We start from the raw sequence: 24,305 nt of genomic DNA on the forward strand, positions 1-24,305 counted from the left end.
CGGTCCTCAGGTGCAGGGAGTGAGGCGGCTCAGGGCCTATCCTTAGCTGGAGGGAGTGAGATGGCTCGGGACCTCTCCTCAGCCAGAGGGAGTCAGGCGGCACGGGGCCCCTCCTCAGATGAAGGGAAAGGGCGTCAAGCCCCTCCAGGACAGCAGAGGAATTGTTCAGAGCCTCCAGGAATGAACCCAACACCCTGGGATCTACCAAGGTGGCTAAAGCCTCCCCATGGGCCCCATAGGCAGCCTTGAGCCCCTCCACTCCCTCGATGGCGGCGTTAAGCGCCTCATGGATGGGGAAGGCAGCCTCGGACCCCCCAAGCCGGGGTAAAGCTGCCGCTAGCCTCTCTGCGATTGCAGAGGCCGCTCTCAGTGCCTCTGAAAGTGAGGGAATGACACTAGGTCCTCCTAACACGGGGGCGTCCTTGGTGTCGCCCCGCTCAGGAGCCAAGGAGGCGCAGGGCCCCTCCGGAGCTGGGACCGGAGCACCACGGCACCTCCTGGCATTTCGCCTACGGCAACCAGGCTCCTTTGCAGGTGGCACTGTGTCTAGCGGGGAAGCAGGATCGGGTTAGGTGGTGAGCTGGGGGCAGATATGGTGAGAAGCAGGAACAGGAAGGGTCAGGTAGGGTAGGGGAGTGTCTAAATACTCCTTAATATATTCTGGCAGGTGGCACATTAGCCAGAGCCTCTGGGAAGCCAACCTCCGACCCAAGGTCACTGTAATGTTCTTCCTGTCTTCCTGCCATTCCCTCCATAGCTTGAGCAGGGTGTTAAAATAAACGGTATTTTCTTTGCATGAAAAGAAAATGTCCAGGAGGGAACTTAGGGTCCAGGTCTGGGCGCCTGCTGGGTTCATGGGTGGCTGGAACATCCTGTCACGGACCGGTGAGCGAACCCAAGCAGCAGGCACAGACAGGCGGGTGAATGAATAATGATTTAATAAACAAATATAAATTTATAAATAACAGAAACTCTTAATCAAGGAAGCGGGGGGAAATAACGGAGTGGAGAAACTAAACTGAATTGAACTAAGGGCGGACCCGAAGGCCGAGGTAAAAACTAAACATAAACTAAACTAACAAAGGAGGAAACTCACTAAGAGTCCGGAGAACGTGAGACGAGGTCGGGGAGTAGAACAGAGGGAGCCGGAGGTGGGGGGCATAATGATGGCTGAGGAGCAGAGAGTCCGGGAGCAGGCGGAGGTGGAAAGGCAGAGATGGCATTGTAATTCAACAGAGAAGCATGTGGTATGCAGCAATGTTCCAGCGTCTGAGTCTTGGCAGAGCCAGGCTTTTATCAGCCACTGATTGAAATTCGTGCCGGCTGTGCAGGAAGCACAGCCGCTCGTTGTTGGCTTGACGAGCCAGATCACTGGAGCAGGAGGGCCGTGACAGCAGGAGCTTTTTCTCTCAATCCAAGCCAATCCAAGCCAATCCAGCTTTGTTTGTATAGCAATTTTAACAATCATTGATTGAACCAAAGTGCTGTACATACATGTACACAGAACAAGGCAAATAAAATCAGCACTAAAAGCAAATAAAATATAAAAATACACAATCAAAGCACTAAAAACAAATAAAATCAGAGATACATAATAGAAGCACTAAAAACAAATAGAATCACAAAATAAAAGGCACTAAAAACAAATAAAATCCGAAATACACAATAAAGGCACTGAAAATAAATAAAATCGGTGTTTCACGCTGGACGGAAAGCCAGTGCGTTTTAAGATGGGTCCTAAAAATGGACAGGGAAAGGGCCTGTCTAAGGTGCAAGGGCAATTTGTTCCATAAAATTGGGGCAACCATACAGAAGGCTCTGTCCCCTCTGAGCTTCTGCTTAGATTCGGGTGTGTATAGGAGCAGCTGATCAGCTGACCTAAGAGACTGGGCAGGAGTGTAAAGATGAAGCAGCTCAGAGAAGTACGGCAGGGCAAGACCATTTAACGATTTAAAAACAAATAAAAGAATTTTAAAATGAACTCTGAAGTGCACAGGCAGCCAGTGAAGAGAGGCCAAAAGATGTGTGATATGTTCTCTTCTCCGTGCTCCAGTTAGGTGTGCAGCAGCATTTTGAACCATCTGGAGATGTGACAGGGAAGACTGGCTGACTCCAACATTAAGTGCATTACAATAGTCCAGCTGAGATGAAATAAAGGCATGGACTACTGTCTCAAGATTTCAATTTTGCCAACTGCCTTGAATGAAAAAAACTAGACTTCACGACTGACCGAATTTGACTGTCCAGTTTAAAATCAACATACGTTGCCAAAAGGCCCAAGTCACCACAGAAGGACTCACAGGATCCACTGAGCCCAAACACCATCACTTCTGTTTTCTTTTCATTAAAATGTAAGAATTTTGTAGCCATCCAAGCTTTGATGTCATCAAGACATGCCAGGAAGGGCATGTCTTAATGACAGAGAAGGCATCCCTCCGCTTTAGAGGAACAAGTATCTGACTGTCATCAGCATAACAACGGAAGGAGATGCTTGCTAAGAATGGATCCCAGAGGAAGTAAGTATAGTGAAAAAAGCAGGAGTCCTAAAATTGAGCCCCGTGGGACCCACATGACAGGGAAGCAGGGGGGGATTCAAAATCCTCAAGGCTTACACTAAAGCAGTTTTTTCTGCAGGGCCCCCTTTGGAAGAAAAAAATATTTTCTGGCCCCCTTACCTGTATGCAGTCACGTCAACAACACACTCTCAGACACATCTTTTGCTTGCAAACTCTTGTAGAATTTATATGAAGTATAGTTTGTAACGCCTTACTGAAAACTCTTAAAAGGAACACATAATTTTTAAGAGCTGAAGCATTACAAGTGACTTAGCAGCAAACATATCTCAATTTTGTATTTGAACTTAACAGAGAAAACTGCAAAACTGTGACATCTTCCAAAAAAATAAATGAATAAGTCACTGGAATGGAAGCAGTTACTTTGGAACATGAATCTCATATTTTTACTATCAGTATTAATTCCTTTCAAGACTCAGAATTTACTCTGCACAAAAATGGCACGTTAACAATTCTCTGGTAATAAACAAAAACTTGCAAATATTCTCTGCAAAAACAACATTTCTAGTCACACTTCAAGTCCCACAATCCTTTCAGTGACTGATGTGGGCTTGCTTTGTGCTGCAGATTTTCTCAAATCGAGGCTGCAGCTGTGAGACCGCCACTCTTAGCTTATTTTCAATGTCCAGCTTTGATCTGTATTTTGTCTTGATTGAGGCAACTGCAGAGAAACCTATCTCACACAGGTAAGATGTGGCAAAAGGAAGAAGTGTGGTCAGGGCTCTCCTGCCCAGCAGTGAGTAGTCCTTTTGTACTCCAATCCAAAATACAGCCAATGTCTTTGAGTTAAAGTGCAGTTTCATTGTTGAATCAGCAGTGACATCAATGAACTGTTCCTCTTCTGCAGCGCTGAAGTCAGCTGCTGGTGCTGAAATGAAGGGGTCACAGATCCAGTCATATCCAGTAGGATCCTCCACTGGGAAATACCTCAGAAACTGTTTCTGTAGGGTAGAGATGTGGCTTATCATGCATGGCATGAATGTGTTCTGCAGCTTGTTGTCCACAATGAACGATTTCAGGCTCTCAAATGAGTCTATATTCCCTTCTTTCACTCGTTTCTCCTACATCTCCAGTTTTCTTGTAAACGATGTGATTTTATCTGCCAGCTGTGAAAGATGTGTTTTAGTGCCCTGCATCTGGAGATTTAGTTCATTGAGTTTCTGAAACTTGTCACTGAGGTTTGCAAAGTTGCTATTGCTAAACTTGTGAGCAAGTTCATTACCTTCCTCCTTCAAAAAGATTCTGATTTCATCGCGCAATTCAAACACCCTGAAAAGAACCTTCCCACGTGACAACAATAATAATAATAATAATAATAATAATAATAATAATAATAATAATAATAATATGTTCAATTTATATAGCGCCTTTCACAAACCCAAGGTCGCTTTAAAATCATCGGGACTCACTGTGAAACAAAAATGGTCGGATCCCATTTCCTCGCAGAGAGCTGCAAAAATCCGGGCTTTGATGGGTCTTGTTTTGATGTCGTTCCCTGTGGCAATGATGTCTATCATTACGTTGTTCAGCTCAGGACTCAGCTGTTTAGACGCCAGTGCCTCTCTGTGTATCATACAGTGTGTCCACTGCACATTGGGGGAGACGCGCCTGATGAGCGCTCGCAGCCCTCCACATTTCCCAGATATAGCCTGAGCCCCATCAGTGCAGATCCCCACACATTCCTCCCATTTTAGATCAGCCTCTTTCAAATAAGTGTCAATGATTTTGAATAATTCCTCTGCAGTGGCTGTTTGAAGAAGAGCAAATCCTCCTTCAAATCATCGGCATCAATGAATCTGACATATGTTATCAATAAACAGTCTTTGTTACTATCAGTCGCTTCATCCACCTGCAGGGCAAAACAATTGTCTCTCATCTTATCATTAAGCTGCTCCTCTATGTCTTTTGAAATGTCATAAATGCACCTCCCGATAGTATTGACAGAGGAATTGCCTTTAGTTTGTTTGCTGCTGATTCATCAATCATGGTTGAAACCATGTCAATAGCAGAAGGAAGTAATTCCTCGGCAATAGCGTGCTGCTTTTTACACTGAGCAACTCTGTAGGTGACCTTATATGAGGCGAGTTGATCATTTCCAGGTACAGATGCTGCTTTAGTGAAGCGACTCCGATGTTCATGACAGTCGAGTAGTTTCTTTCTGAAGAAATCAGCTGGCTTTTCTCTGTGTTCGGGATGTGCAGTCTCCAAGTGGGGCCTTAACTTATTTGGCTTCATACTGTCAGAAGCTAATATTTTGAGACATAAGACACACTGCAGCCTCTCTTCATTACCCACAGTTGTACTTGTGAAGCCGAGGGCGAGATATGCTTCGTCATATTTTCTTGCCTTTGTTTTACTTGTTGTGAGGTTTGGTGTAGATTCATTTGCTTTCTGTTTACCTGGCCGTCCTCCTGTCACAAACTTCTCCATGCTCTGCTAGCTTGCGCTGCAGCATACATCGTTCGTGTATGTTTAGTCTAGCCAGGCAGGGTTGCCAGGTCTGCATTTTTCCAGCAGAATTTCAAATGTTGCTGCTGGATGATTTAGTTTGGTTGATTGGGTTGAGGAGTTTGCATGTTCTCCCTGAGCATGTGTGGGTTTTCTCCGGGCACTCCGGCTTCCTCCCACAGTCCAAAAACATGCTGAGGTTAATTGATAACTCTAAATTGCCCGTAGGTGTGAATGCGAGTGTGATTGTTCGTCAATGTATGTAGCCCTGTGACAGACTGGCGACCTGTCCAGGGTGTCCCCTGCCTTTGCCCGAGTCAGCTGGGATAGGCTCCAGCACCCCCCGCGACCCTAGTGAGGATAAAGCGGTGTATAGAGGATGGATGGATGGATGGATGATTGGGCTGGCCTCTATTGCATGCAAATTGTATCAATAATATATATCCACGATTGAAGTGAGATCATTTATTTCTACTTCAACAATACCAAACTCCAGATAAGTACATATGTGCACACACACACAGACCTGGCCATCTTGTCACCGAGCCCCCCCTGCTATAACTCCCCGCCCCCCTTAGGGGGCACGCCCCCCAGTTTGGGAACCACTGCCCTAGGGCAACAGTGGAAAGAAAAAACTCCCTTTTAATGGGAAAAAACACGAAGAAGAATTGAAATTGAATGTAAAAATTGAATCTTCATCGAAAGAAAAAAATGAAATCTAATTTAACAAAACATAAATAATTAAAGAAATACAGGCATGTATACATGCATGTACTCTAACTCCTAAATCTATACAACAGCCCATACAGTCACGCAATAATCTGAAATTATAAATATATACTAGGGGTAGCAAAACTGTCTTGTGGATCAACATTTCATCAAACAAAACGTAATAACTTCTCCAACACACTTTCAGAATAATTAGAACAATACATGCTAGACTTACTGTGTGGAAAGGGTTGTTGCAGCCACTGCAGAACTGGTAGCGACACTGTGAGCAGCAGAAATGCATGCAGCCTCCTTTAGACAGTGCATACTGAAAGCGACAGTTAGGACAGGCTAGAAAGAAGGAGAAGAAGAGAAATGACAGGCATGATGTGAATAGTGGGAAAGCAGAGAGAGAAGGAAGCAAGTGTCAGTACATTTAGGAATATTGTCTCAATCTAATGCACAAATAAGTAGACTTAAGACAGTGTCTAAAGGTTAATTACTGAATTGATGTATTTCAGCATTGCGACTCCTGTGGTAGGGTCAAATTGAAGGCAGGCTGCCTCACGAGAAATCTGATCTGAGTGACACTGTGGGCTTAGCACATGTTTGGGAAATGATAGAGTGCAGGAGAAATGGAAGAGATTGGAAACTGGAAATGTGGCGGCGGGTCCACAGGCTGCAATATTTGGTCAACTGGGAGGGCTACAGACCTGTAGAACATTTGTGGGTTCCCCGACGGCAGATCCTTTAAAACCTTTCGTAGTGTGTGTTTGTATAGTTTTCCAATTATTTGTTTTATTTTGATTAAGGATTTAGTTTAATTCGTAATTCTGTAGCTGCAGTTTGGTTACTTCGTTCTTTTCCTCCTTAGCCAGTTTATCATTTATATTATTGTTGATTTAATAAATCCTTTTGTAAAACTTGATTGGTCGTCACCTGCTGCTGTGTGCTCTGCATTTGGGTTCAGAACCTCCATCATGACATAATTGCAAGTCTACCCCTTCTTCTTCTTCTTTTCCTTTCGGCTTTTCCCTTCAGGGGTCGCCACAGCGAATCAATTGCCTCCATCTAACCCTGTCTTCTGCATCCTCTTCTCTCACACCAACTACCTTCATGTCCTCTTTAACCACATCCATAAACCTCCTCTTTGGTTTTCCTCTAGGCCTCCTGCCTGGCAGTGGGAAACTCAGCATCCTTCTACCAATATATTCACTCTCTCTCCTCTGGACATGTCTGAACCATCTCAGTCTGGCCTCTCTGACTTTATCTCCAAAGCCCCTAACATGTGCTGTCCCTCTGATGTACTCATTCCTGATCCTATCTATCCTGGTCACTCCCAAAGAGAACCTCAGCATCTTCAGTTCTGCTACCTCCAGCTCTGCCTCATGTCTTTTCCTCAGGGACACTGTCTCCAGACCAAACAACATGGCTGGTCTCACCTCAGTTTTGTAAACCTTTCCTTTCATTTTAGCTGAAACTCTTCTATCACACATCACACCTGACACTTTTTTCCAGCCGTTCCAGCCTGCCTGTACACGCTTCTTCACCTCTTTTCCACACTCTCCATTGCTCTGGATTGTTGACCCTAAGTACTTAAAATCCTCCACCTTCTTGATCTCTTCTCCCTGTAACCTCACTCTTCCACTTGGGTCCCTCTCATTCACACACAGATACTCCGTCTCGCTGCGGCTAACCTTCATTCCTCTCCTTTCCAGGGCAAACCTCCACGCCTCTAGCTTCTCCTCCACCTGTTCTCTGCTCTCACTACAGATCACAATGTCATCTGCAAACATCATAGTCCATGGAGACTCCTGTCTAACCTCGTCTGTCATCCTGTCCATCACCATAGCAAACAAGAAGGAACTCAGAGCTCATCCCTGATGTAGTCCCACCTCCACCTTTAACTCCTCTGTCACACCAACAGCACACCTCACTACTGTCTTACAGTCCTCATACATGTCCTGCACCACTCTAACATACTTCTCTGCCACTCTAGACTTCTTCATACAAAACCACAGTTCTTCTCTGGGCACCCTGTCATAAGCTTTCGCCAGATCTACAAAGAGACAATGCAGCTCCTTCTGACCTTCTCTGTACTTGTCCCTCCACCTCCACTACTCATTTCCCCAGCAATAAAACTCATTTCATTTCACCCTGCCTTGGTAGTGTGGCTCTCTGCTCGGGTCCAGGCCCCTAAATTTGTGACAGTACTTCTCTATCAACATCCTCAAAGCAAATATTGCATCTGTTGTACTCTTTCTTGGCATGAAACCATACTGCTGCTCACAGATGTTACCTCTGCCCTTAGTCTAGCTTCAACTACTCTTTCCCATAGCTTCATTGTGTGGCTCATCAGCTTTATTCCTCTGTAGTTGCCACAACTCTGCACATCTCCCTTGTTCTTAAAGATGGGCACCAGCACACTTCTCCTCCATTCCTCGGGCATCTTCTCATTATCTAAGATCCTGTTGAACAACCCAGTCAGAAACTCTACTGCTACCTCTCCGAGACACTTCCATACCTCCACAGGTATATCATCAGGACCAAGTGCCTTTCCACTCTTCATCCTCTTCAATGCCCTCCTCACTTCATCCTTACTAATCTTTGCTACTTCCTGGTCCACAACAGTCACCTCTTCTACTCTTCGTTCTCTCTCATTTTCCTCATTCATCAACTCTTCAAAGTACTCTTTCCATCTTCCCATCACACTATTGGCACCTGCCAACACACTTCCATCCTTATCCTTTATCACCCTAACCTCCCTCCTTACTGTCCAACCCAGCATACAAGTCATCGTAAGCCCCTTGTTTGGCCTTTGCACCTCTACTTTCACCTTACGCTGCATCTCCCTGTACTCCTGTCTACTCTCTTCAGTCCTCTCAGTGTCCCACTTCTTCTTAGCTAACCTCTTTCTCTGGATCCACTCCTGCACCTCCTCATTCCACCACCAAGTTTCTTAATATCCTTTCCTTCCAGATGACACACCAAGTACTCTCCGACCTGTCTCCCTGATCACATTTGCTGTAGTTGTCCAGTCATCTGGAAGCACCTCCTGACCATCCAAAGCCTGTCCCAACTCTTTCCTGAAAGTCATACAACACTCTTCCTTTTTCAGCTTCCACCATTTGGTCCTCTGCTCTGTCTTTGCCCTCTTCATCTTCTTCACCACCAGGGTCATCCTACACACCACCATCCTATGCTGTCTGGCTACACTCTCACCTACCACTACGTTACAGTCACTGATCTCTTCAGATTACACCGCCTACACAAGATGTAGTCTACCTGTGTGCTCCTACCTCCACTCTTATAGGTCACCCTATGTTCCTGCCTCTTCTGGAAGAAAGTATTCACTACAGCCATTTCCATCCTTTTTGCAAAGTCAACCACCATCTGTCCTTCTGTGTTCCTCTCCTGGATACCAAACCTGCCCATGACCTCCTCATCATCTCTGTTTCCTGCACCAACATGTCCATTGAAGTCTGCACCAATGACAACTCTCTCACTTCTCGGGATGCTCTGCATCACTTCATCAAGGTCCAACCAGAATTTTTCCTTCTCCTCCAGCTCACATCCTACCAGTGGAGCATACCCACTAACAACACTGAACATCACACCTTCGATTTCTAGCTTCAGGCTCATCACTCGATCTGACACTCTTTCTACCTCCAGGACATTCCTAACAAACTCCTCCTTCAAGATAACTCTTACTCCATTTCTCTTCCTATCAACACCATGATAGAACAACTTGAACCCTGCTCCTAAACTTCTAGCTTTACTACCTTTCCACCTGGTCTCCTGGACACACAGTATGTCCACCTTCCTCCTCTGCATCATGTCAACCAGCTCTCTACCTTTTTCTGTCATAGTTCCAACATTCAAAGTCCCTACTCTCAGTCCTAGACTCTTGGTGTTCCTCTTCTCTCTCTTCCTATGAGCACACCTTCCTCCCCTCCTTCTTCGACCAACAGTCGTCCAGTTTCCACGGGCACCCTGTAGGTCGACAGCACCGATGGCGGTCGTTGTTAACCTTTCCCTCGAACGATTTGGTATGGAAGTCATATATTTGATTAGCATGTTTGATTTGGCCAAAGTTTTACGTTGGATGCCCTTCCTGACACAACCCTCTGTATTTATTCGGGCTTGGGACCAGCACAGTAAGACACTGGCTTGTGTCCCCTTGCGGCTACATTAATTGCAAGTCTACCCCTACCTAAAGCAAAAACACATATTACTTTCAACAACTGCTGCTGAGAAACAAGACTGGAGAAATGTGTGCATGTGTGTACTTGTGTAAAACCATACTGATGAAAACATAATTACAAGGAAACACATTAAGGCATTTTTCAATTAAGTCTTGAGAAAAAAAGAGTTGCTTGGTTCAGAAGTTGGAATATTCATATTTGAGGATGAGACAATTACATGTTGACAACATCAGATATAGCTGAATTACAAAAGTAACAGTGACATTATATGTTGTCACTGTATGTTCTGAGACTGGGGAGAATTTTCAATCTGTCTTTGGAGTCTTTCACTCAGCCCTAAAATCCTGTTGTTATCCCAGTTTTATCTGCAGTAGCTTTTTCAGAGAAAATAATTAATGACTACTGAAAACTAACTTAAAGGATCTCCATATGTTTTAACTGGCTGTCTCAGAGAGAATCATGCAGGGCTGTACACATGACCAACTCAGATTTTTTTTATAATTTGACACATGCAGAGGTCCAACCCCTAAACCATCATAGCTGCAATCAGAAATGTCATATCTCTTTTATATTTTCTTTTACAGACTTTAGAAGATAGGGTGATTTTGAGCTGAGATCAGCAAAAAATATACATGCTTTCTGGGGCAAAAATTGTACTTTTTCCAACTCCTAGAAAAGCTGTATGTTGTATTTGCAAGCATGATATCTGGCAATATTGTGGAAATTTAGTCCCTCCCCGACTGAAAAAAGGTAAAGTTTGCTTGGATATACTACTTCATGGAATATCTGGCACCATGCCAAAAATATGATATCTCCCAATATTGCAAATCATGGAAAATAGCTACAAATATGAGACGATATATTTCCGATGTGGTCACCTTTATTTCAAATATCTCAGTTCAAACCACTAACAGTACTGATATTGTTCACAGAAAAAGGGTATTTACCCAAGGATGTTGGGACAGAGAAATTTTTTTTGATTTTCTAAATTTAATATTTTCATGGCAGATACATTTGAAAACTTGAGTTTTGAAGTCAATGATATTCCAATGAAACAGCCTAGTTTGAATAAATTCCAATGAAAATCTTATATTTATCAAATTTTGTCAATATCTATATATTTATGTAGAAGTTATTATATATATTATATATCATATATCATTATATATCCACATGTATACATACATATGCCATCTACGCCATGGTAGTCCTGTACTATAGCAGCATGAACAAAGAAATTGAGAAGAAAGATACTGCATGTTCTGTAATTACTAAGTGTACATGACAACATGGTTATGTTTTCCATATCCAAGGAAGATGAATTCAGTGCAAAACATATCCCGGGCTTTGCAAAAGTTCTGTTACACTCGGTTTCATGATCTTTAGAGACGTTTACATGTCAGAGTGAAAAATTCCATTCAATAAACTGAAAGTTCTACCTTGTAGGCAGGTGTCCTTAATACAAATTTTTTTCTCCAGTGAAGTTGTATCAAGATGGAAGTCAAAAGAGTTGAGATATCTGCTCTCCTTTGTGCTGAACATCAGCCGGATGACCGTCCACAGAGTGGCGGAGAGGCTAAAGAATGGTGAAGATCTTTCAGGTCTTAGAACAGTTTAGAACAAAATCGATGATGGTCATGTGAACAATTTTCTGGGTTCTGCATGATTCTCTCTTAGACAGCTAGTTAATAATGAAATATTAATGAAATAGGGAGAGTCAAACTGCCAAAAATCACTGCTGTCAAGGATAATACTATAAGAGAAGAAAAGGTTTTTGAGCATCAAACACGTAACAAGAGTGTGAGAATCTGTGGCTGATAGATAAGTGGAAAGTGTGTGTGTGTGTGTGTGTGTGTGTGTGTGTGTGTGTGTGTGTGTGTGTGTGTGTGTGTGTGTGTGTGTGTGTGTGTGTGTGTGCGCTCACTGATGCCGTTATCTCTGAGGTATCCAGCCAAGCCCTGTCTCTGATACTCTGGATCATTCTTTCTCTTCCATGACTGGTACTGTTCACAGGATAGTCCTCCATGCTGAGATTCCCACTACACAGAAAATAGAGAAACAAACAGCCACTGTGTAGTTCACTAACAACAACCAGTCATTACCCTGATGACAAAAAAACCCTTTAACTTAACACATGAAATGTGAGTATTTTTCTGTGTAGTTAAATTTACAAAACTCACAATGTTTAACACTGACAGGCTGAACTAGGACTGTAATGGTAATGGGCTGTTGAACATGATGTAGTGATGTTGAATGACTACAAAAAGTTTACTTTTTGAATAGTGAACTGATTCAATGTGAACTAACTGAGGGATGAAGTCATTGCTCAAGTTAATTTAGTATGAATTTATTGCTATGTTAATTAAGGGTGCAGTCAGCGCATATGCAAAAGCTTCAGTTCACTATAAATTACACCTGATCGAGATGCAAGTTGGGAGTCGTTGGGTGGTCGTCGCTCGATGCAAGTCAGGGTAGAAATGCCCTGGCCAAAGGGGATTTTATCATGCAACTCCAGACGGGGGATTCAACATGATCTGCAATGTAATAACTGTTCTATTGGAATTATGGGCAAAAGTACTGTTTTTTCTGCACTGGTTGAGGATTACGAAACTGTGATCTAAAAATAATGCTGACCGAAGGAACAATACTGAATTCTATTTTCCCCATGAGGAACAACACCAGAATGGAATTACAAAGTTTTTATCTGGCCCAAACAACAAAATTGGATACATGCAGATCTAAATCTGGTCCGGACCCCCGTCCACTTCCCCCTGGACCCCGCGAGTCTCAAAGACTTGTCAGGTTTCAGGTGAGCAGTCGACTACGGCCAAGCCGGCTGCTCTCTCCCTCCAAATTACATAATCTGGGTGATTATTACTTCTCTTTTATGAAGGCATAGTTCCACTTATGAGTCGTGTTAAGCCATTGAAAGAATCGTGATGTTTGATTAATTGTCTGATGGAGCTATTGGTACGCCCTTGCTAAAATATTACAATAAACATTTTTCCTGCAATTAAAGTTAACAGATAGGAAATTCACTTTATCCCTATCACAATGATTAATTCTGAATATTTTCTCTGGTGGTAAAAAGTCAGGTTATTGTGTGCATTACATCTAAAAAGGTTCTGAAAGATTACTAGTCTTTGGGGCCGTGGGTGACCTATTATAAAACTTTTCCTTGGGGTTTATTCCTAACCTCTAAACTTTAACCTAGCAACTTACCAAGTGCCAAACCCATGAGAGGAAAAGCTGCCTTTAACAGATGTGACTGGTAGTTAATTTGACCATTCGAAAGTGGCTACTCAGTTAAATTAATTATCAGAGGAAGCAGGATAGGCGGCTGGATGGAGGCAGTTAGAAGCTAGGCGAATTTTCCTCAAATACCAGCTTAAATGTTCTTCAGAACAGTGGGTCAGACCCCACTGGGCTGTAGAACCGGACCCGTTAGATGGAGAGCTGAGAGTTGGAGGGGTCCAGTAGTTCTCTGAAGATCAATTACTAATTTAGTTGGTCTAAGGGGATTTACTGGGCTCCCCTTTTGGGTTTTCTCACAATGCATATCGTTTTCTTTTTTACTTTGATACTAACTGTAAGGGGACTGAAGTAAAGGTTACCCTCATTGCATAAGTATCACTGAAAGAAGAAGAAAAGGAAACCAAGGCAATGCAGAGAGTCTAGTACTTACAGGCTTTTTACACTGAGCACAGAAACTGTTTCGACACTGAAAACAGGTGACTTTCAGCTGATCTCCATCATAGATGAACCCATATGAACACTGAGGAGAGAAGACCAAAGGACAGGAAGCAGGAAACAGCAAATGAGAAGAGAGTGTTGAAAATAAATTTTCAAATAATGAAATCTAAAATATAAAAACTGAATTAAATATGATAATTATAAGTCCATGACACAATAATGGTAAAAATAATAACCACAATTGTATTGATCAGTATTGAGATTTTTGATTTTTGATTGATTTATTTCTGTATTGTGTGGTGAACGGTGTTTTCTATAAGCAGAGAAGAGATTTTAAATGTCAAAATCACAGATAAATAGATTTATGTCATTATGGGAGTCAAAAATTATGATTAATATTTGATGAAGGTGCAGTTTTAATGTCTTCAGGTATGGAAAATGAGTGATCATATTTATAGTGCATACAACAATTTTTCAGGCTCTTCAAGTTTTCTACATTAATTTGTTTAATATATTGACTTCACTCAGATGATGTCAATTTCACTTATTGCATGAGTTGCAGCACCAACTACCTGCACCTGTTAATTGAGACATTCTACATGGGGTGAAAATTCACTTATTTTGCATTTTATATTTGTCATTATTTTTCACATTACTTTGAAAAACAATCTGACTTCATATTGACATCAGAGTCTTTCTGTGTAAATTTCTGTCAAAAAAGCACGATCAAATTGACCATTATTCATTTTTGACTCATTGTCTTTAAGCTTGCACTTGAACTGTGGAAATGTTGTAAAGCACTTTGTGTTGCATTTTTATTGTATATAAAGTGCTATACAAATAAAGTTTGATTGACTGATCAATTGAATAAAATCACAAATAAAAGAGTAACTGTTCATGAACTAATTAGTTTGCATAGTTTTTGCTGACAAAACTGTACTCACATGGCAGCACCAGAGGAACTTAGGATCTTTGATCAGTGCCTGCTCTGTCAGCTTCTTATGGAACAGCTCATAGACGTCTGGCTCCAGACACTCTCGCAGCTGAAATATAGAACACACAGTGGTGAATATCAGTATTTGATCACTATACACATTCCACATTACATGTTTGTAATTTTAATAGTGGGTTTATTTTAACTGCAAGAGACAAAATATGAACCAAAAAACTTCAGAGAAACACATTATCTAACAGTTACTAATTCATTTCCAGTTGATCAAGTGAAATGAGTATTTGATCCCCTTTCTACCAGCAAGAATTCTGTCTCCCACAGACTGACTATGTGGTCAAGATGAGCTAATGCCCATTCTGCTTCAGAAACTACTCCCGTAATTGTGGAGTTCTGGTTTTACTTATTTGGGAATAAAAGTGTCCTCAGAGCTTGGAGAACTACAAAAATTTAATTTTACCCCCAGTATGTAGCTCAGTCAAAAGAGACCTTGAGCGCTGGCAGAATTTACCCCTGTCTCTGTTTGGACAAATCAATCTCATCAAAATGAATGTGCTCCCTCGGCTTCTATATCCTTTGCAAATGCTTCCTTTGTACTTATCCAAAAAAATTAACCTTGATCTGGAGAAGGTTTTTTCAAAATTTATCTGGCAGGACAGAAAACCGAGGCAGAGAAAGAAGAGGCCTGTATTGACTCTTGGGCATGTCATCCTCATTCCCCTTGGAGCTTAGTCACATGTGAGGCAAAGAAAATACATCCAGAAAAAAAACAAATTCCTATTATTTACAATAGTATCAGGATACTGATACTGATATGATACAGTGGGTACGGCAAGTATTCAGACCCCTTGAAATTTTTCACTCTCTGTGTCATTGCAGCCATTTGCCAAAATCAAGTCCCCATCTTGACAGAAAAAAACAGAAATGTAGAAATTTTTGCAAATTTATTAAAAAAGAATGACTGAAATATCACATGGTCATACGTATTCAGACCCTTTGCAGCGACATTCATATTTAACTCGCATGCTGTCCATTTCTTCTGATCCTCCTCGAGATGGTTCTGCTTCTTTATTGGAGTCCAGCTGTGTTTAATTAAACTGATTGGACTTGATTAGGAAAGGCACACACCTGTCTATATAAGACCTTACAGCTCACAGTGCATGTCAGAGCAAATGAGAATCATGAGGTCAAAGGAACTGCCCAAGGAGCTCAGAGACAGAATTGTGGCAAGGCACAGATCTGGCCAAGGTTACAAAAGAATTTCTGCAGCACTCAAGGTTCCTAAGAGCACAGTGGCCTCCATAATCCTCAAATGGAAGAAGTTTGGGACGTCCACAACTCTTCCTAGACCTGGCCTGCTCCAGCCAAACTGAGCAATCGTGGGAGAAGAGCCTTGGTGAGAGAGGTAAAGAAGAACCCAAAGATCCCTGTGGCTGAGCTCCAGAGATGCAGTCGGGAGATAGGAGAAAGTTCCACAAAGACAACTAGCAGCCCTCCACCAGTCGGGGCTTTATGGCAGAGTGGTCCGACGGAAGCCTCTCCTCAGTGCAAGACACATGAAAGCGCGCATAGAGTTTGCCAAAAAACACTTGAAGGACTCCCAGACTGTTCTGTTCTGTTCAAAATTCTAAGATCTTTAACTTACTATGTGAAGTGCAATGAGATTGCATATGTTGTGAATTGGCACTATATAAATGAAACTGAACTGAATTTAATAGAACTAAGGTCATGGAATGGCCTAGCCAGTCTCCAGACCTTAATCCTATAGAACAGTGGTCGGCAACTGGCGGCCCGTGGACCAAAACTGGCCTGTCAGATGATTATGAAAATTTGATTTGGCACGGAGCCAAGCCAGTCCGTCACCGCAACACGAAACTCGCGTGGTCGGCTGCTGCCGAGCATTTCTACGTTTGCGCTACTGGTCGGACACGGTGGTACCAGCCAGATTTCACTGCGCAACAGTGTGTGTAAAATGTGTGTGTGTCTCGGGAGTCATTTTTAATACATCTGTGATCAGAATTGAGACGTGTGTCCCAAGCAGCAGCGATCAGCTGTAGAAGCGCCGCTGCTCGCGGTATCGCCCCCCCGCTCGCGGTATCGCCCCCCCGCTCGCGGAATCGGAGCGCACCCCCTCGCAGGTTGGCCCGCTGTTCGATTGTTTACAAACATTTTGTCCCGAAGCCACATCTACTTGCTGACCCCTGCTATAGAAAGTCTACAGAGGAAGCTAATGTTTCATGTTTCTAAGCAACAGTCTCAAAACCTTACAAATTTGGAGAATTTGCAAAGAGGAGTGATCCAAAGTACAAGAAACATCTGATGTCTGTGCTTGCCAATGCTGGTTACTTCGCCAAAAACTAAGTGATGGTTGGGTTTGGAATCAAATACTTATTTTCCATGATCAGCTGGAAATTCATTTATAACTGTTAGATCATGTGTTTTTCTTGATTTTTTTGTTTGCTGATATTTTCTCTCTTATAATTAAAATAAACCTATTATTAAAATTATAGACCACACATTTTTTTGTATGTGGCCAGAATCATGAAAATACTTTCCTCCACTGTATACAACCTGTAAATCAGAGAGTCTGAATGAAATTTTTCAGTGTAAACTGCCAGTACCTGAGGCAGTGAAGCACCATGACATTCCTAACACCTGATTCTACAGTTGTTATGATATTTTCTTCCATGCAGCTACTTTCATTCAGAAAGTGATATATTCTGGTGACTGGACACTGATATAGCTTCTTTTTCCACTACATTAAGCTTTCAGCATTCAGTCTTTGGCCATTGTTCTGTTAGCTATGGTCCCATGGACAATAAACATCTGATAATATTTGTAGCTTCCACAGAAACATTGGGGTACTTGGAGATGGCCTTGGAGTCTTTGCCTAGAATATTGCTGCCAGTTTTTCCTCACCTCCTCAGATGAGAACTGTCTTTTTCTTTTTCTCGTACATGCTTTGTGTGGTGCACAAATCACAGGTTCATTTGAAATGAGCCAGACCAATGCATAGTCAATCACCAGTGGTAATCACATACTGCATACCAGTCAGATTTCAGTCCTGCTAGATTCTGCTTTACTCTGACATCATGTGTTCAGTCATGTAGGAAACAACAATCTCAAAAGATACGTGTTCCTGCAGATGCTAGAGCAGACATCACAGTTCCCTCAGGACATGATAATAAATGTCTGGCCCTCACCTGATCTAAGAGATGACTGACTTAGATGTTGGGTCAATTTTATATACACTGTGGAAACTTCATTTAGTTGAATTGGAAAGATTTGCACTTTGTCTGATTATGATAGTTTGTTCTGTGAACATTATACATTTGTCATGGTTGACTCTGATGTTTCAGTCAGAGCGGATGAACAAATTCAGATTACACACCATAAAGTGTGTTCAATATATTACAGTCCTGATTGACAGAGTGACCTTTTATGGTGGGCAGTCTAAGGCACACCTGTGCACTAATCATGGTGTCTAATCAGCATCTTGATATGACACACCTGTGAGGTGGGATGGATTATCTCAGCAAAGGAGAAGTGCTCACTATCAGAGATTTAGACAGATTTGTGAACAATATTTGAGAGAAATGGTGATATTGTGTATGTGGAAAAAGTTTCAGATCTTTGAGTTCATCTCATAAAAAATGGGAGCAAAAAAAAAGTGTTGTGTTTATATTTTTGTTGAGTGTAAATTAGATGCCCAGATTAGTGCTGTTGTGAGATCAAGTTTTTATCATTTGAGGCAACTTGCCAAAGTAAAGCCTTTCTTATCACCTCACAACTTTGATATTTTGATTCACGCTTTTATCTCCACTCGTTTAGATTACTGCAATTCACTTTACTCAGGACTCAGCAAAACCTCACTGTCGAGACTACAGCTGGTTCAAAATGCTGCCGCACGCCTCAGAACGGGATCACGAAAATTTGTTCACATAACTCCCATCCTCCAATCCCTCCACTGGCTCCCCATGCACCTCCGTATTGATTTTAAAATTAATTAATTTGTTTTAATTTGTTTTTAAATGTTTTCATGGTCTGGCACCCCTGTACTTGTGTGATCTGCTGACTCCCCACATCCCATCTTGGTCACTGAGGTCAGCAGATCAGGCTTTACTGGTGGTGCCAAAGACTAAAAAGAAATTGAGAGGGGATCGTGCTTTTTCTGTGGCTGCTCCGAGATTGTGGAATGAGCTCCTACTACATATTAGATTGGCCGACTCTCTCTCTACTTTTAAATCTCTTTTAAAAATGCATTTTTTTTAACTTGGCATATAGCTCAGCTTAGAGCTAGCTTTTATTGTACAACCTGTGTTTTATGTCGTATTTTTATGCTCACACTATTTTATTTGTATTTTATTTATTTAATTTGTTTTAACATGTACAGCACTTTAGTCGACAGTGTCGTTTTTTAAAGTGCTTTAGAAATAAAGTTGATTGATTGACTGATCTTGCCAACAAAGGGACCAAATGGCCACCAATACGCATTCTGATGGATTCCTGAGCCATGGAAAGCAGGTTCAGGAAACTAGATGACGATATCAAAGACATTCCACTTACTGACAAGGAACTCTAAACTAAAGTCAAAACCAACAAAGATAATCATTCCACAATTCTGGACAAAACTCCTTTTATGTATATCCATTTCACCAAACAAGTGAACTTTTCAATGACTTCATGATTAATCTACCTCTTGCTTTACTTTTAATATTTTATTCCTCCTGGTTGGTCTCAATGTCATAATTTCAACATGTAATGCACCTAGATACATCCTGTTCACCAATTTACAACATTTTTGAAGTTACAGACATCACCAAGAATCACCTGAAAATGTAACTCTGTAGAGGACATCTGGACATCAGCCCTCCCTGACGGAGGATGTACCAGACTCCTGCTGAGTTAATGATATGCAAAGGCCCACTATAAAAGACCACATCTGAAAGCACCATTTTGAGACCTCTTTTACCACCCTGAGTCTCTTTTACCACTGGAAGTCCTATGTAACATCAGGAGTCCTGCTTGCAAAGAGTCCTCCGCTCGAAGAATCCTCTTTTACCATCAGAGTTCTCCTACCTGAGAACAATTCAGACTCCGAGGCTCCACTCTGTCCACTGTTGTTCTAACCCACATCAACAAAGGCCGACCGGACCATCCACCGAGGCAGCATCATCATCCTCATCATCCTCATCATCATCATCATCATCATGGGCACGCAAGTACCTTTCAGTTACTCGAACTTGGTGCAACTTTCTCAAATTATCTTTCCAAAGCTAAAATTCAAAGGCTAACAAATTAGCCTACTATCAAATAGACGGCTGCTTTCAGGTGTGGTCTATTTATCCCTTTTTCCTCAGAACATCATATGTCAACCCCAGTGTTACGCTGAAATATTTTGCTCTCTTCCTTCCTTTCCCCATCATTCACATCTCACCATCTTATTTGTTTTGTGTTGTTGTTGTTGTTCGTCTTAATGTGTGCTATTGTTGTTGTTGTTATTGTTTAATTTAGTTTTGTTTAATAAATGTACATAAATATAAGTTCAGTGCCTCAATTGTTTTGTTGTACACATTTTGGTCTCTAACTTGTATAGATTCCAGCTACCTCAATTTTATACATAACTTGTCAAGATAAATAATTCCCCTTATAATTCCCGAAGCTCTTCTTGACAGTGCAACAAGAAGTGTTTCATATGCTAATTATTATATTTGTCTAATTTAAATACTTTGCTGGTCGAATATCAGGTAGACTATATAACAATTCTGTAAAAAAAAAAAAAAAAACCTTAACCCCATTTGAGCAAACATTAACCCTACATTAATATTGGTGGAGAAACATTATTATAATCTTACGGTTATAATTAGTGGAGAAAACCCTTACAAACATATTTTAAGAAATCCTACATCTGCTTCCCTACCTGGATGTCCAGGGTAGAGAAGTAGCTGTTAAGGTGTTCAGGGTCGTTGATGTCGGGCTCCCAGCAGACTGGACACACCATGTCTCTAATGTGTTTGTCCCTTACAGCAATGGTGAAGTGCTGCTGGAAACAACCACAACACACAGAACACTGGCACGATGTCAAGGACTGCATCTGAGAAAGGAGAGAGGGTGAGAGAAAGTATTAAGCTACTTAATATATGCTTTATTGATGCAAAAGTCGTAAACATTCACTGCCTATATACCTTGCTATGGGGGAAAATAGAAAGGCAGATGGGACACTCTTTAGCAAGCACTCTCTTGATAAACTCCCTGTCATGGGACTCTTGTACAGCCTGCACTACATCTTCTAGTGAGTAAGGAGCACTGTGTTCCAGAAGCAGGGACAGAGCCAACTCACAGCGACCCCAGCTGGGAAGATCATACACTGCTAGGAGCCTCCGACATATGCGCTGAAAGAAAAGAATGAAATCATGTACAGACAGATTTCACAAATCCTACAGCAATGTCAGACAAATGTATGCTCTCCAAGGTCCTTCTCATCGTCAATGGTGAACGTACTAGCAAAGTTTTACATTTACATCAGACAGGGCAATATTAGTGGTAAGATGGGTGTCAGATAATTACATAAAAGCATAGATGAAACAAAACTAAAGCTGAAATAGTAGTGCTTGATTCAGCATTCTGACTTTCTGTTCTCTACATAGACTTTCGCACAAACCTAGCTATACAGAGATGCCTAGTGGAGTTATTATGGAATGAACTTCATGCAATATTTCCCTCATTTAATTAGCATAAAAATACATGCTTAAACTTTGGAATTGCATATGCAGCCATGTATAAAAGCACAAGAAATCAATTTGAACAAGCAACCATTTTGTCCTCTTTGACACAGTGCCCGCAGACAAAGGAGATATAAAACTGTGAACACATTTACAACAAATTACAACAACAAATTTAATTGAATTCCTCGAATTTTGTTGGGAGGAATGGTAAAAATTCAACCAAAAACTTTCTAGAAGCTTGTGGATGGCAACCAAAAGTGCTTTGTTGTGGTAAAATGGGAAATGACACTACCATTCAAAGGTTTGGGGTCACTTAGAAATGTCCTTATTTTTGAAAGAAAAGCAGATTTTTTTCAATGAAGATAACATTAAATTTATCAGAAATACAGTCTAGACATTGTTAATGTGGTCAATGCTATTCTACCTAGACATGACTGATTTTTAATGGAATACCTACATAGGGCTACTGAGGAACATTTCCAGCAACCATCACTCCTGTGTTCTAATGGTACGTTGTGTTACCTAATTGTGTTGAAAGGTAACTGATAATTAGAAAACCCTTGTGCTAATGTGTTAGCACATGAATAAAAGTGTGAGTTTTCATGGAAAACATGAAATTGCCTGGGTGACCCCAAACTTTTGAACGGTATGTCACCTGTTTTACTAGACTTGACAAGATACTGGATCGCTGTTACGGGTCGGTAAAGGATGCCTACAAGTCATTTCCACTTGCCCAGCTTGGTTCCGCTGATCATAACTGTGTTTACTTGCTTCCCTCATACAAGACTGTTTTAAAGAGGGAGAAAACGAGGACCGAGGACGTTAAAGTCTGGTCAGAGGATTCAGTACTTTCTCTTCAGGAGTGCTTCAACTGTACTGACTGGAACATCTTTGCTCAGTCTTGTGGAGATGACTTGGACGCATTAGTGGATGTCACCTGCGCATATATGGCATTTTGCAGGGACATGATTATCCCTTGCAAGCGTGTGAAAATATACCCGAACAATAAACCATGGGTCTCAGCGTCTGTTAAATCCTGCATACAGAGGAAAACTATGGCTTTTAAAAATGGATCAGCATCTGACTTGTGTTCAGCAACAAAAGAATTAAAGATGGAAATTCTAAAATCAAAACACAAATGCAACTCAGACTTGGAAAGCAAGATGGCTGCTAATAATCTTGGCTCAGCTTGGGCAAGCATGAAAATTTTAACAGGGCTTCAGAGCACAGAGCATGGCACTCGTGTTATTTTAAATGGTTTTAACACAGATGTGGATTTAGCCACTGCTCTTAACTGTTATTTCTGTAATTTTGATACTTCTGATTTTAGCACAGAATTACAGGAACTGAGTCACAAACTAAAGGATGATCAGCACTTTAACATTCAACTGGACCAAGTTGAGAAAGCTTTTCTTGCTGTTAGAATCAACAAACAGCATGGCCCAGATAATATCTGTGGTCGTCTACTAAAGTCCTGTGCTAAAGAACTGAGCCCGGTCTTTCATTTTATTTTCAATAAGTCCTTACAGACACAGCAAGTCCCAAACATTTGGAAAAATGCTGTAGTGGTCCCAGTCCCCAAATGCAGCTGTCCTAAGACTTTAACTAGCTGTCTCAGAGAGAATCATGCAGAACCCAGAAAATTGTTCACATGACCATCATCGATTTTGTTCTAAACTTCCCCAAATGTTCAGTTGACCAAAAAAATAGATTCTATGCAAAAAAAGAGTGTTGTGTTTTGGTTATTCTTTGACTTTTGTCACTTTGAAAATTGAGCCTTCTGAAGTCAGTTCAGGCTGTTCAACATTGAAATAATAGGGAAAAACCTTTCACTTTGACAATCAAAATCTCTCATGGGGACGCTTCCTATTTTTTTAAAACTAAGCTGAACTTACCGCTAAGACAGTTTGAAGTTGCCTTCTGCTAATTTTACCCAAGGATATGACGCAAAATATACCAAAAATTGATATTTTTTTCATACAGATTTGGATGCGCGTAGTGTCACCATTTCTCACCAGAGGGTGACAGCTGCAAGGAGAGATCGAGCACAAGACAGAAAACTGAATGCTATATAAATACATTTATTCATTTTTAAAATTGCACGTTTTTAGAACCAAACATAAAATACGAACAACTTCCTGTCTCCCATGGAGGGCACGTGTTTCCTGTCACCCGTGGAGGTTGGAGGTCTGCAGCCAGGTACTCTTGGCTGCAAGTCCTAATTCATAACATATGGTGCGAAATATCTGCTATGCTTGGGCAGAAAATTGTGATAAACTCTTTAATCGTAAAAATATATACTACCTTGATAGCAGTAAATAAGCATGGGGAAAAAAATTATTGTTTGCTATTTTGGTGTGGCCCTGTTCCTTCAGCTGCAGACAGACCTCAAGATCAGCTGTCAACTGTCAACAAATTTTCAGACAACTCCTAATCGTTTTTTTTTTTGGTGAAGATCAGAAGATGGCCTGTATTTTTGAAGGGGTTTATGGGAAAGACTGTGGTGGGCATACAGTTTCACTTTCTTCATGTGATGCTGACACCTCCGGACACCTGTTCACTTTGAAGGTCTGTTTGTTAGTGGATGTCTAACTCTCACTACTTGATATATACATATATATGTTTTGCACTGAACATAACCATGTTGTCATGTACACTTAGTTATTACAGAACATGCAATATCTTTCTTCTCAATTTCTTTGTTCATGCTGCTATAGTACAGGACTACCATGGCGTAGATGGCATATGTAAATGTAAATATGTATAAATATAAGATTTTCATTGGAATTTATTCAAACTAGGCTGTTTCATTGGAATATCATTGACTTCAAAACTCAAGTTTTCAAACGCATGTGCCATGAAAATATTAAATTTAGAAAATCAAAAAAATTTTCTCTGTCCCAACATCCTTGGGTAAATACCCTTTTTCTGTGAACAATATCAGTACTGTTAGTGGTTTGAACTGAGATATTTGAAATAAAGGTGACCACATCGGAAATATATC

General features: G+C 41.3%; 1 protein-coding gene across 3 annotated transcripts in view; it reads right to left on the bottom strand.

The window, feature by feature from the left end:
* Nucleotides 1-24,305, bottom strand: part of LOC110971125 (E3 ubiquitin-protein ligase RNF31-like) — an 89,273-nt gene that overhangs the window by 36,765 nt on the left and 28,203 nt on the right. For all 3 annotated transcript variants that reach the window (XM_051953323.1, XM_051953321.1, XM_051953322.1), the window contains 6 exons: nucleotides 20,762-20,968; nucleotides 20,497-20,670; nucleotides 14,572-14,670; nucleotides 13,620-13,709; nucleotides 11,859-11,973; nucleotides 5,968-6,080 (listed from right to left, as the gene is read on the bottom strand). In XM_051953323.1, coding sequence (XP_051809283.1) covers nucleotides 5,968-6,080; nucleotides 11,859-11,973; nucleotides 13,620-13,709; nucleotides 14,572-14,670; nucleotides 20,497-20,670; nucleotides 20,762-20,968 — 798 coding nt within the window. The remainder of the gene's footprint in view (nucleotides 1-5,967; nucleotides 6,081-11,858; nucleotides 11,974-13,619; nucleotides 13,710-14,571; nucleotides 14,671-20,496; nucleotides 20,671-20,761; nucleotides 20,969-24,305) is intronic.

The sequence above is a fragment of the Acanthochromis polyacanthus genome, chromosome 9, assembly GCF_021347895.1.
Source record: "Acanthochromis polyacanthus isolate Apoly-LR-REF ecotype Palm Island chromosome 9, KAUST_Apoly_ChrSc, whole genome shotgun sequence".
NCBI classification, from domain to species: domain Eukaryota; kingdom Metazoa; phylum Chordata; class Actinopteri; family Pomacentridae; genus Acanthochromis; species Acanthochromis polyacanthus.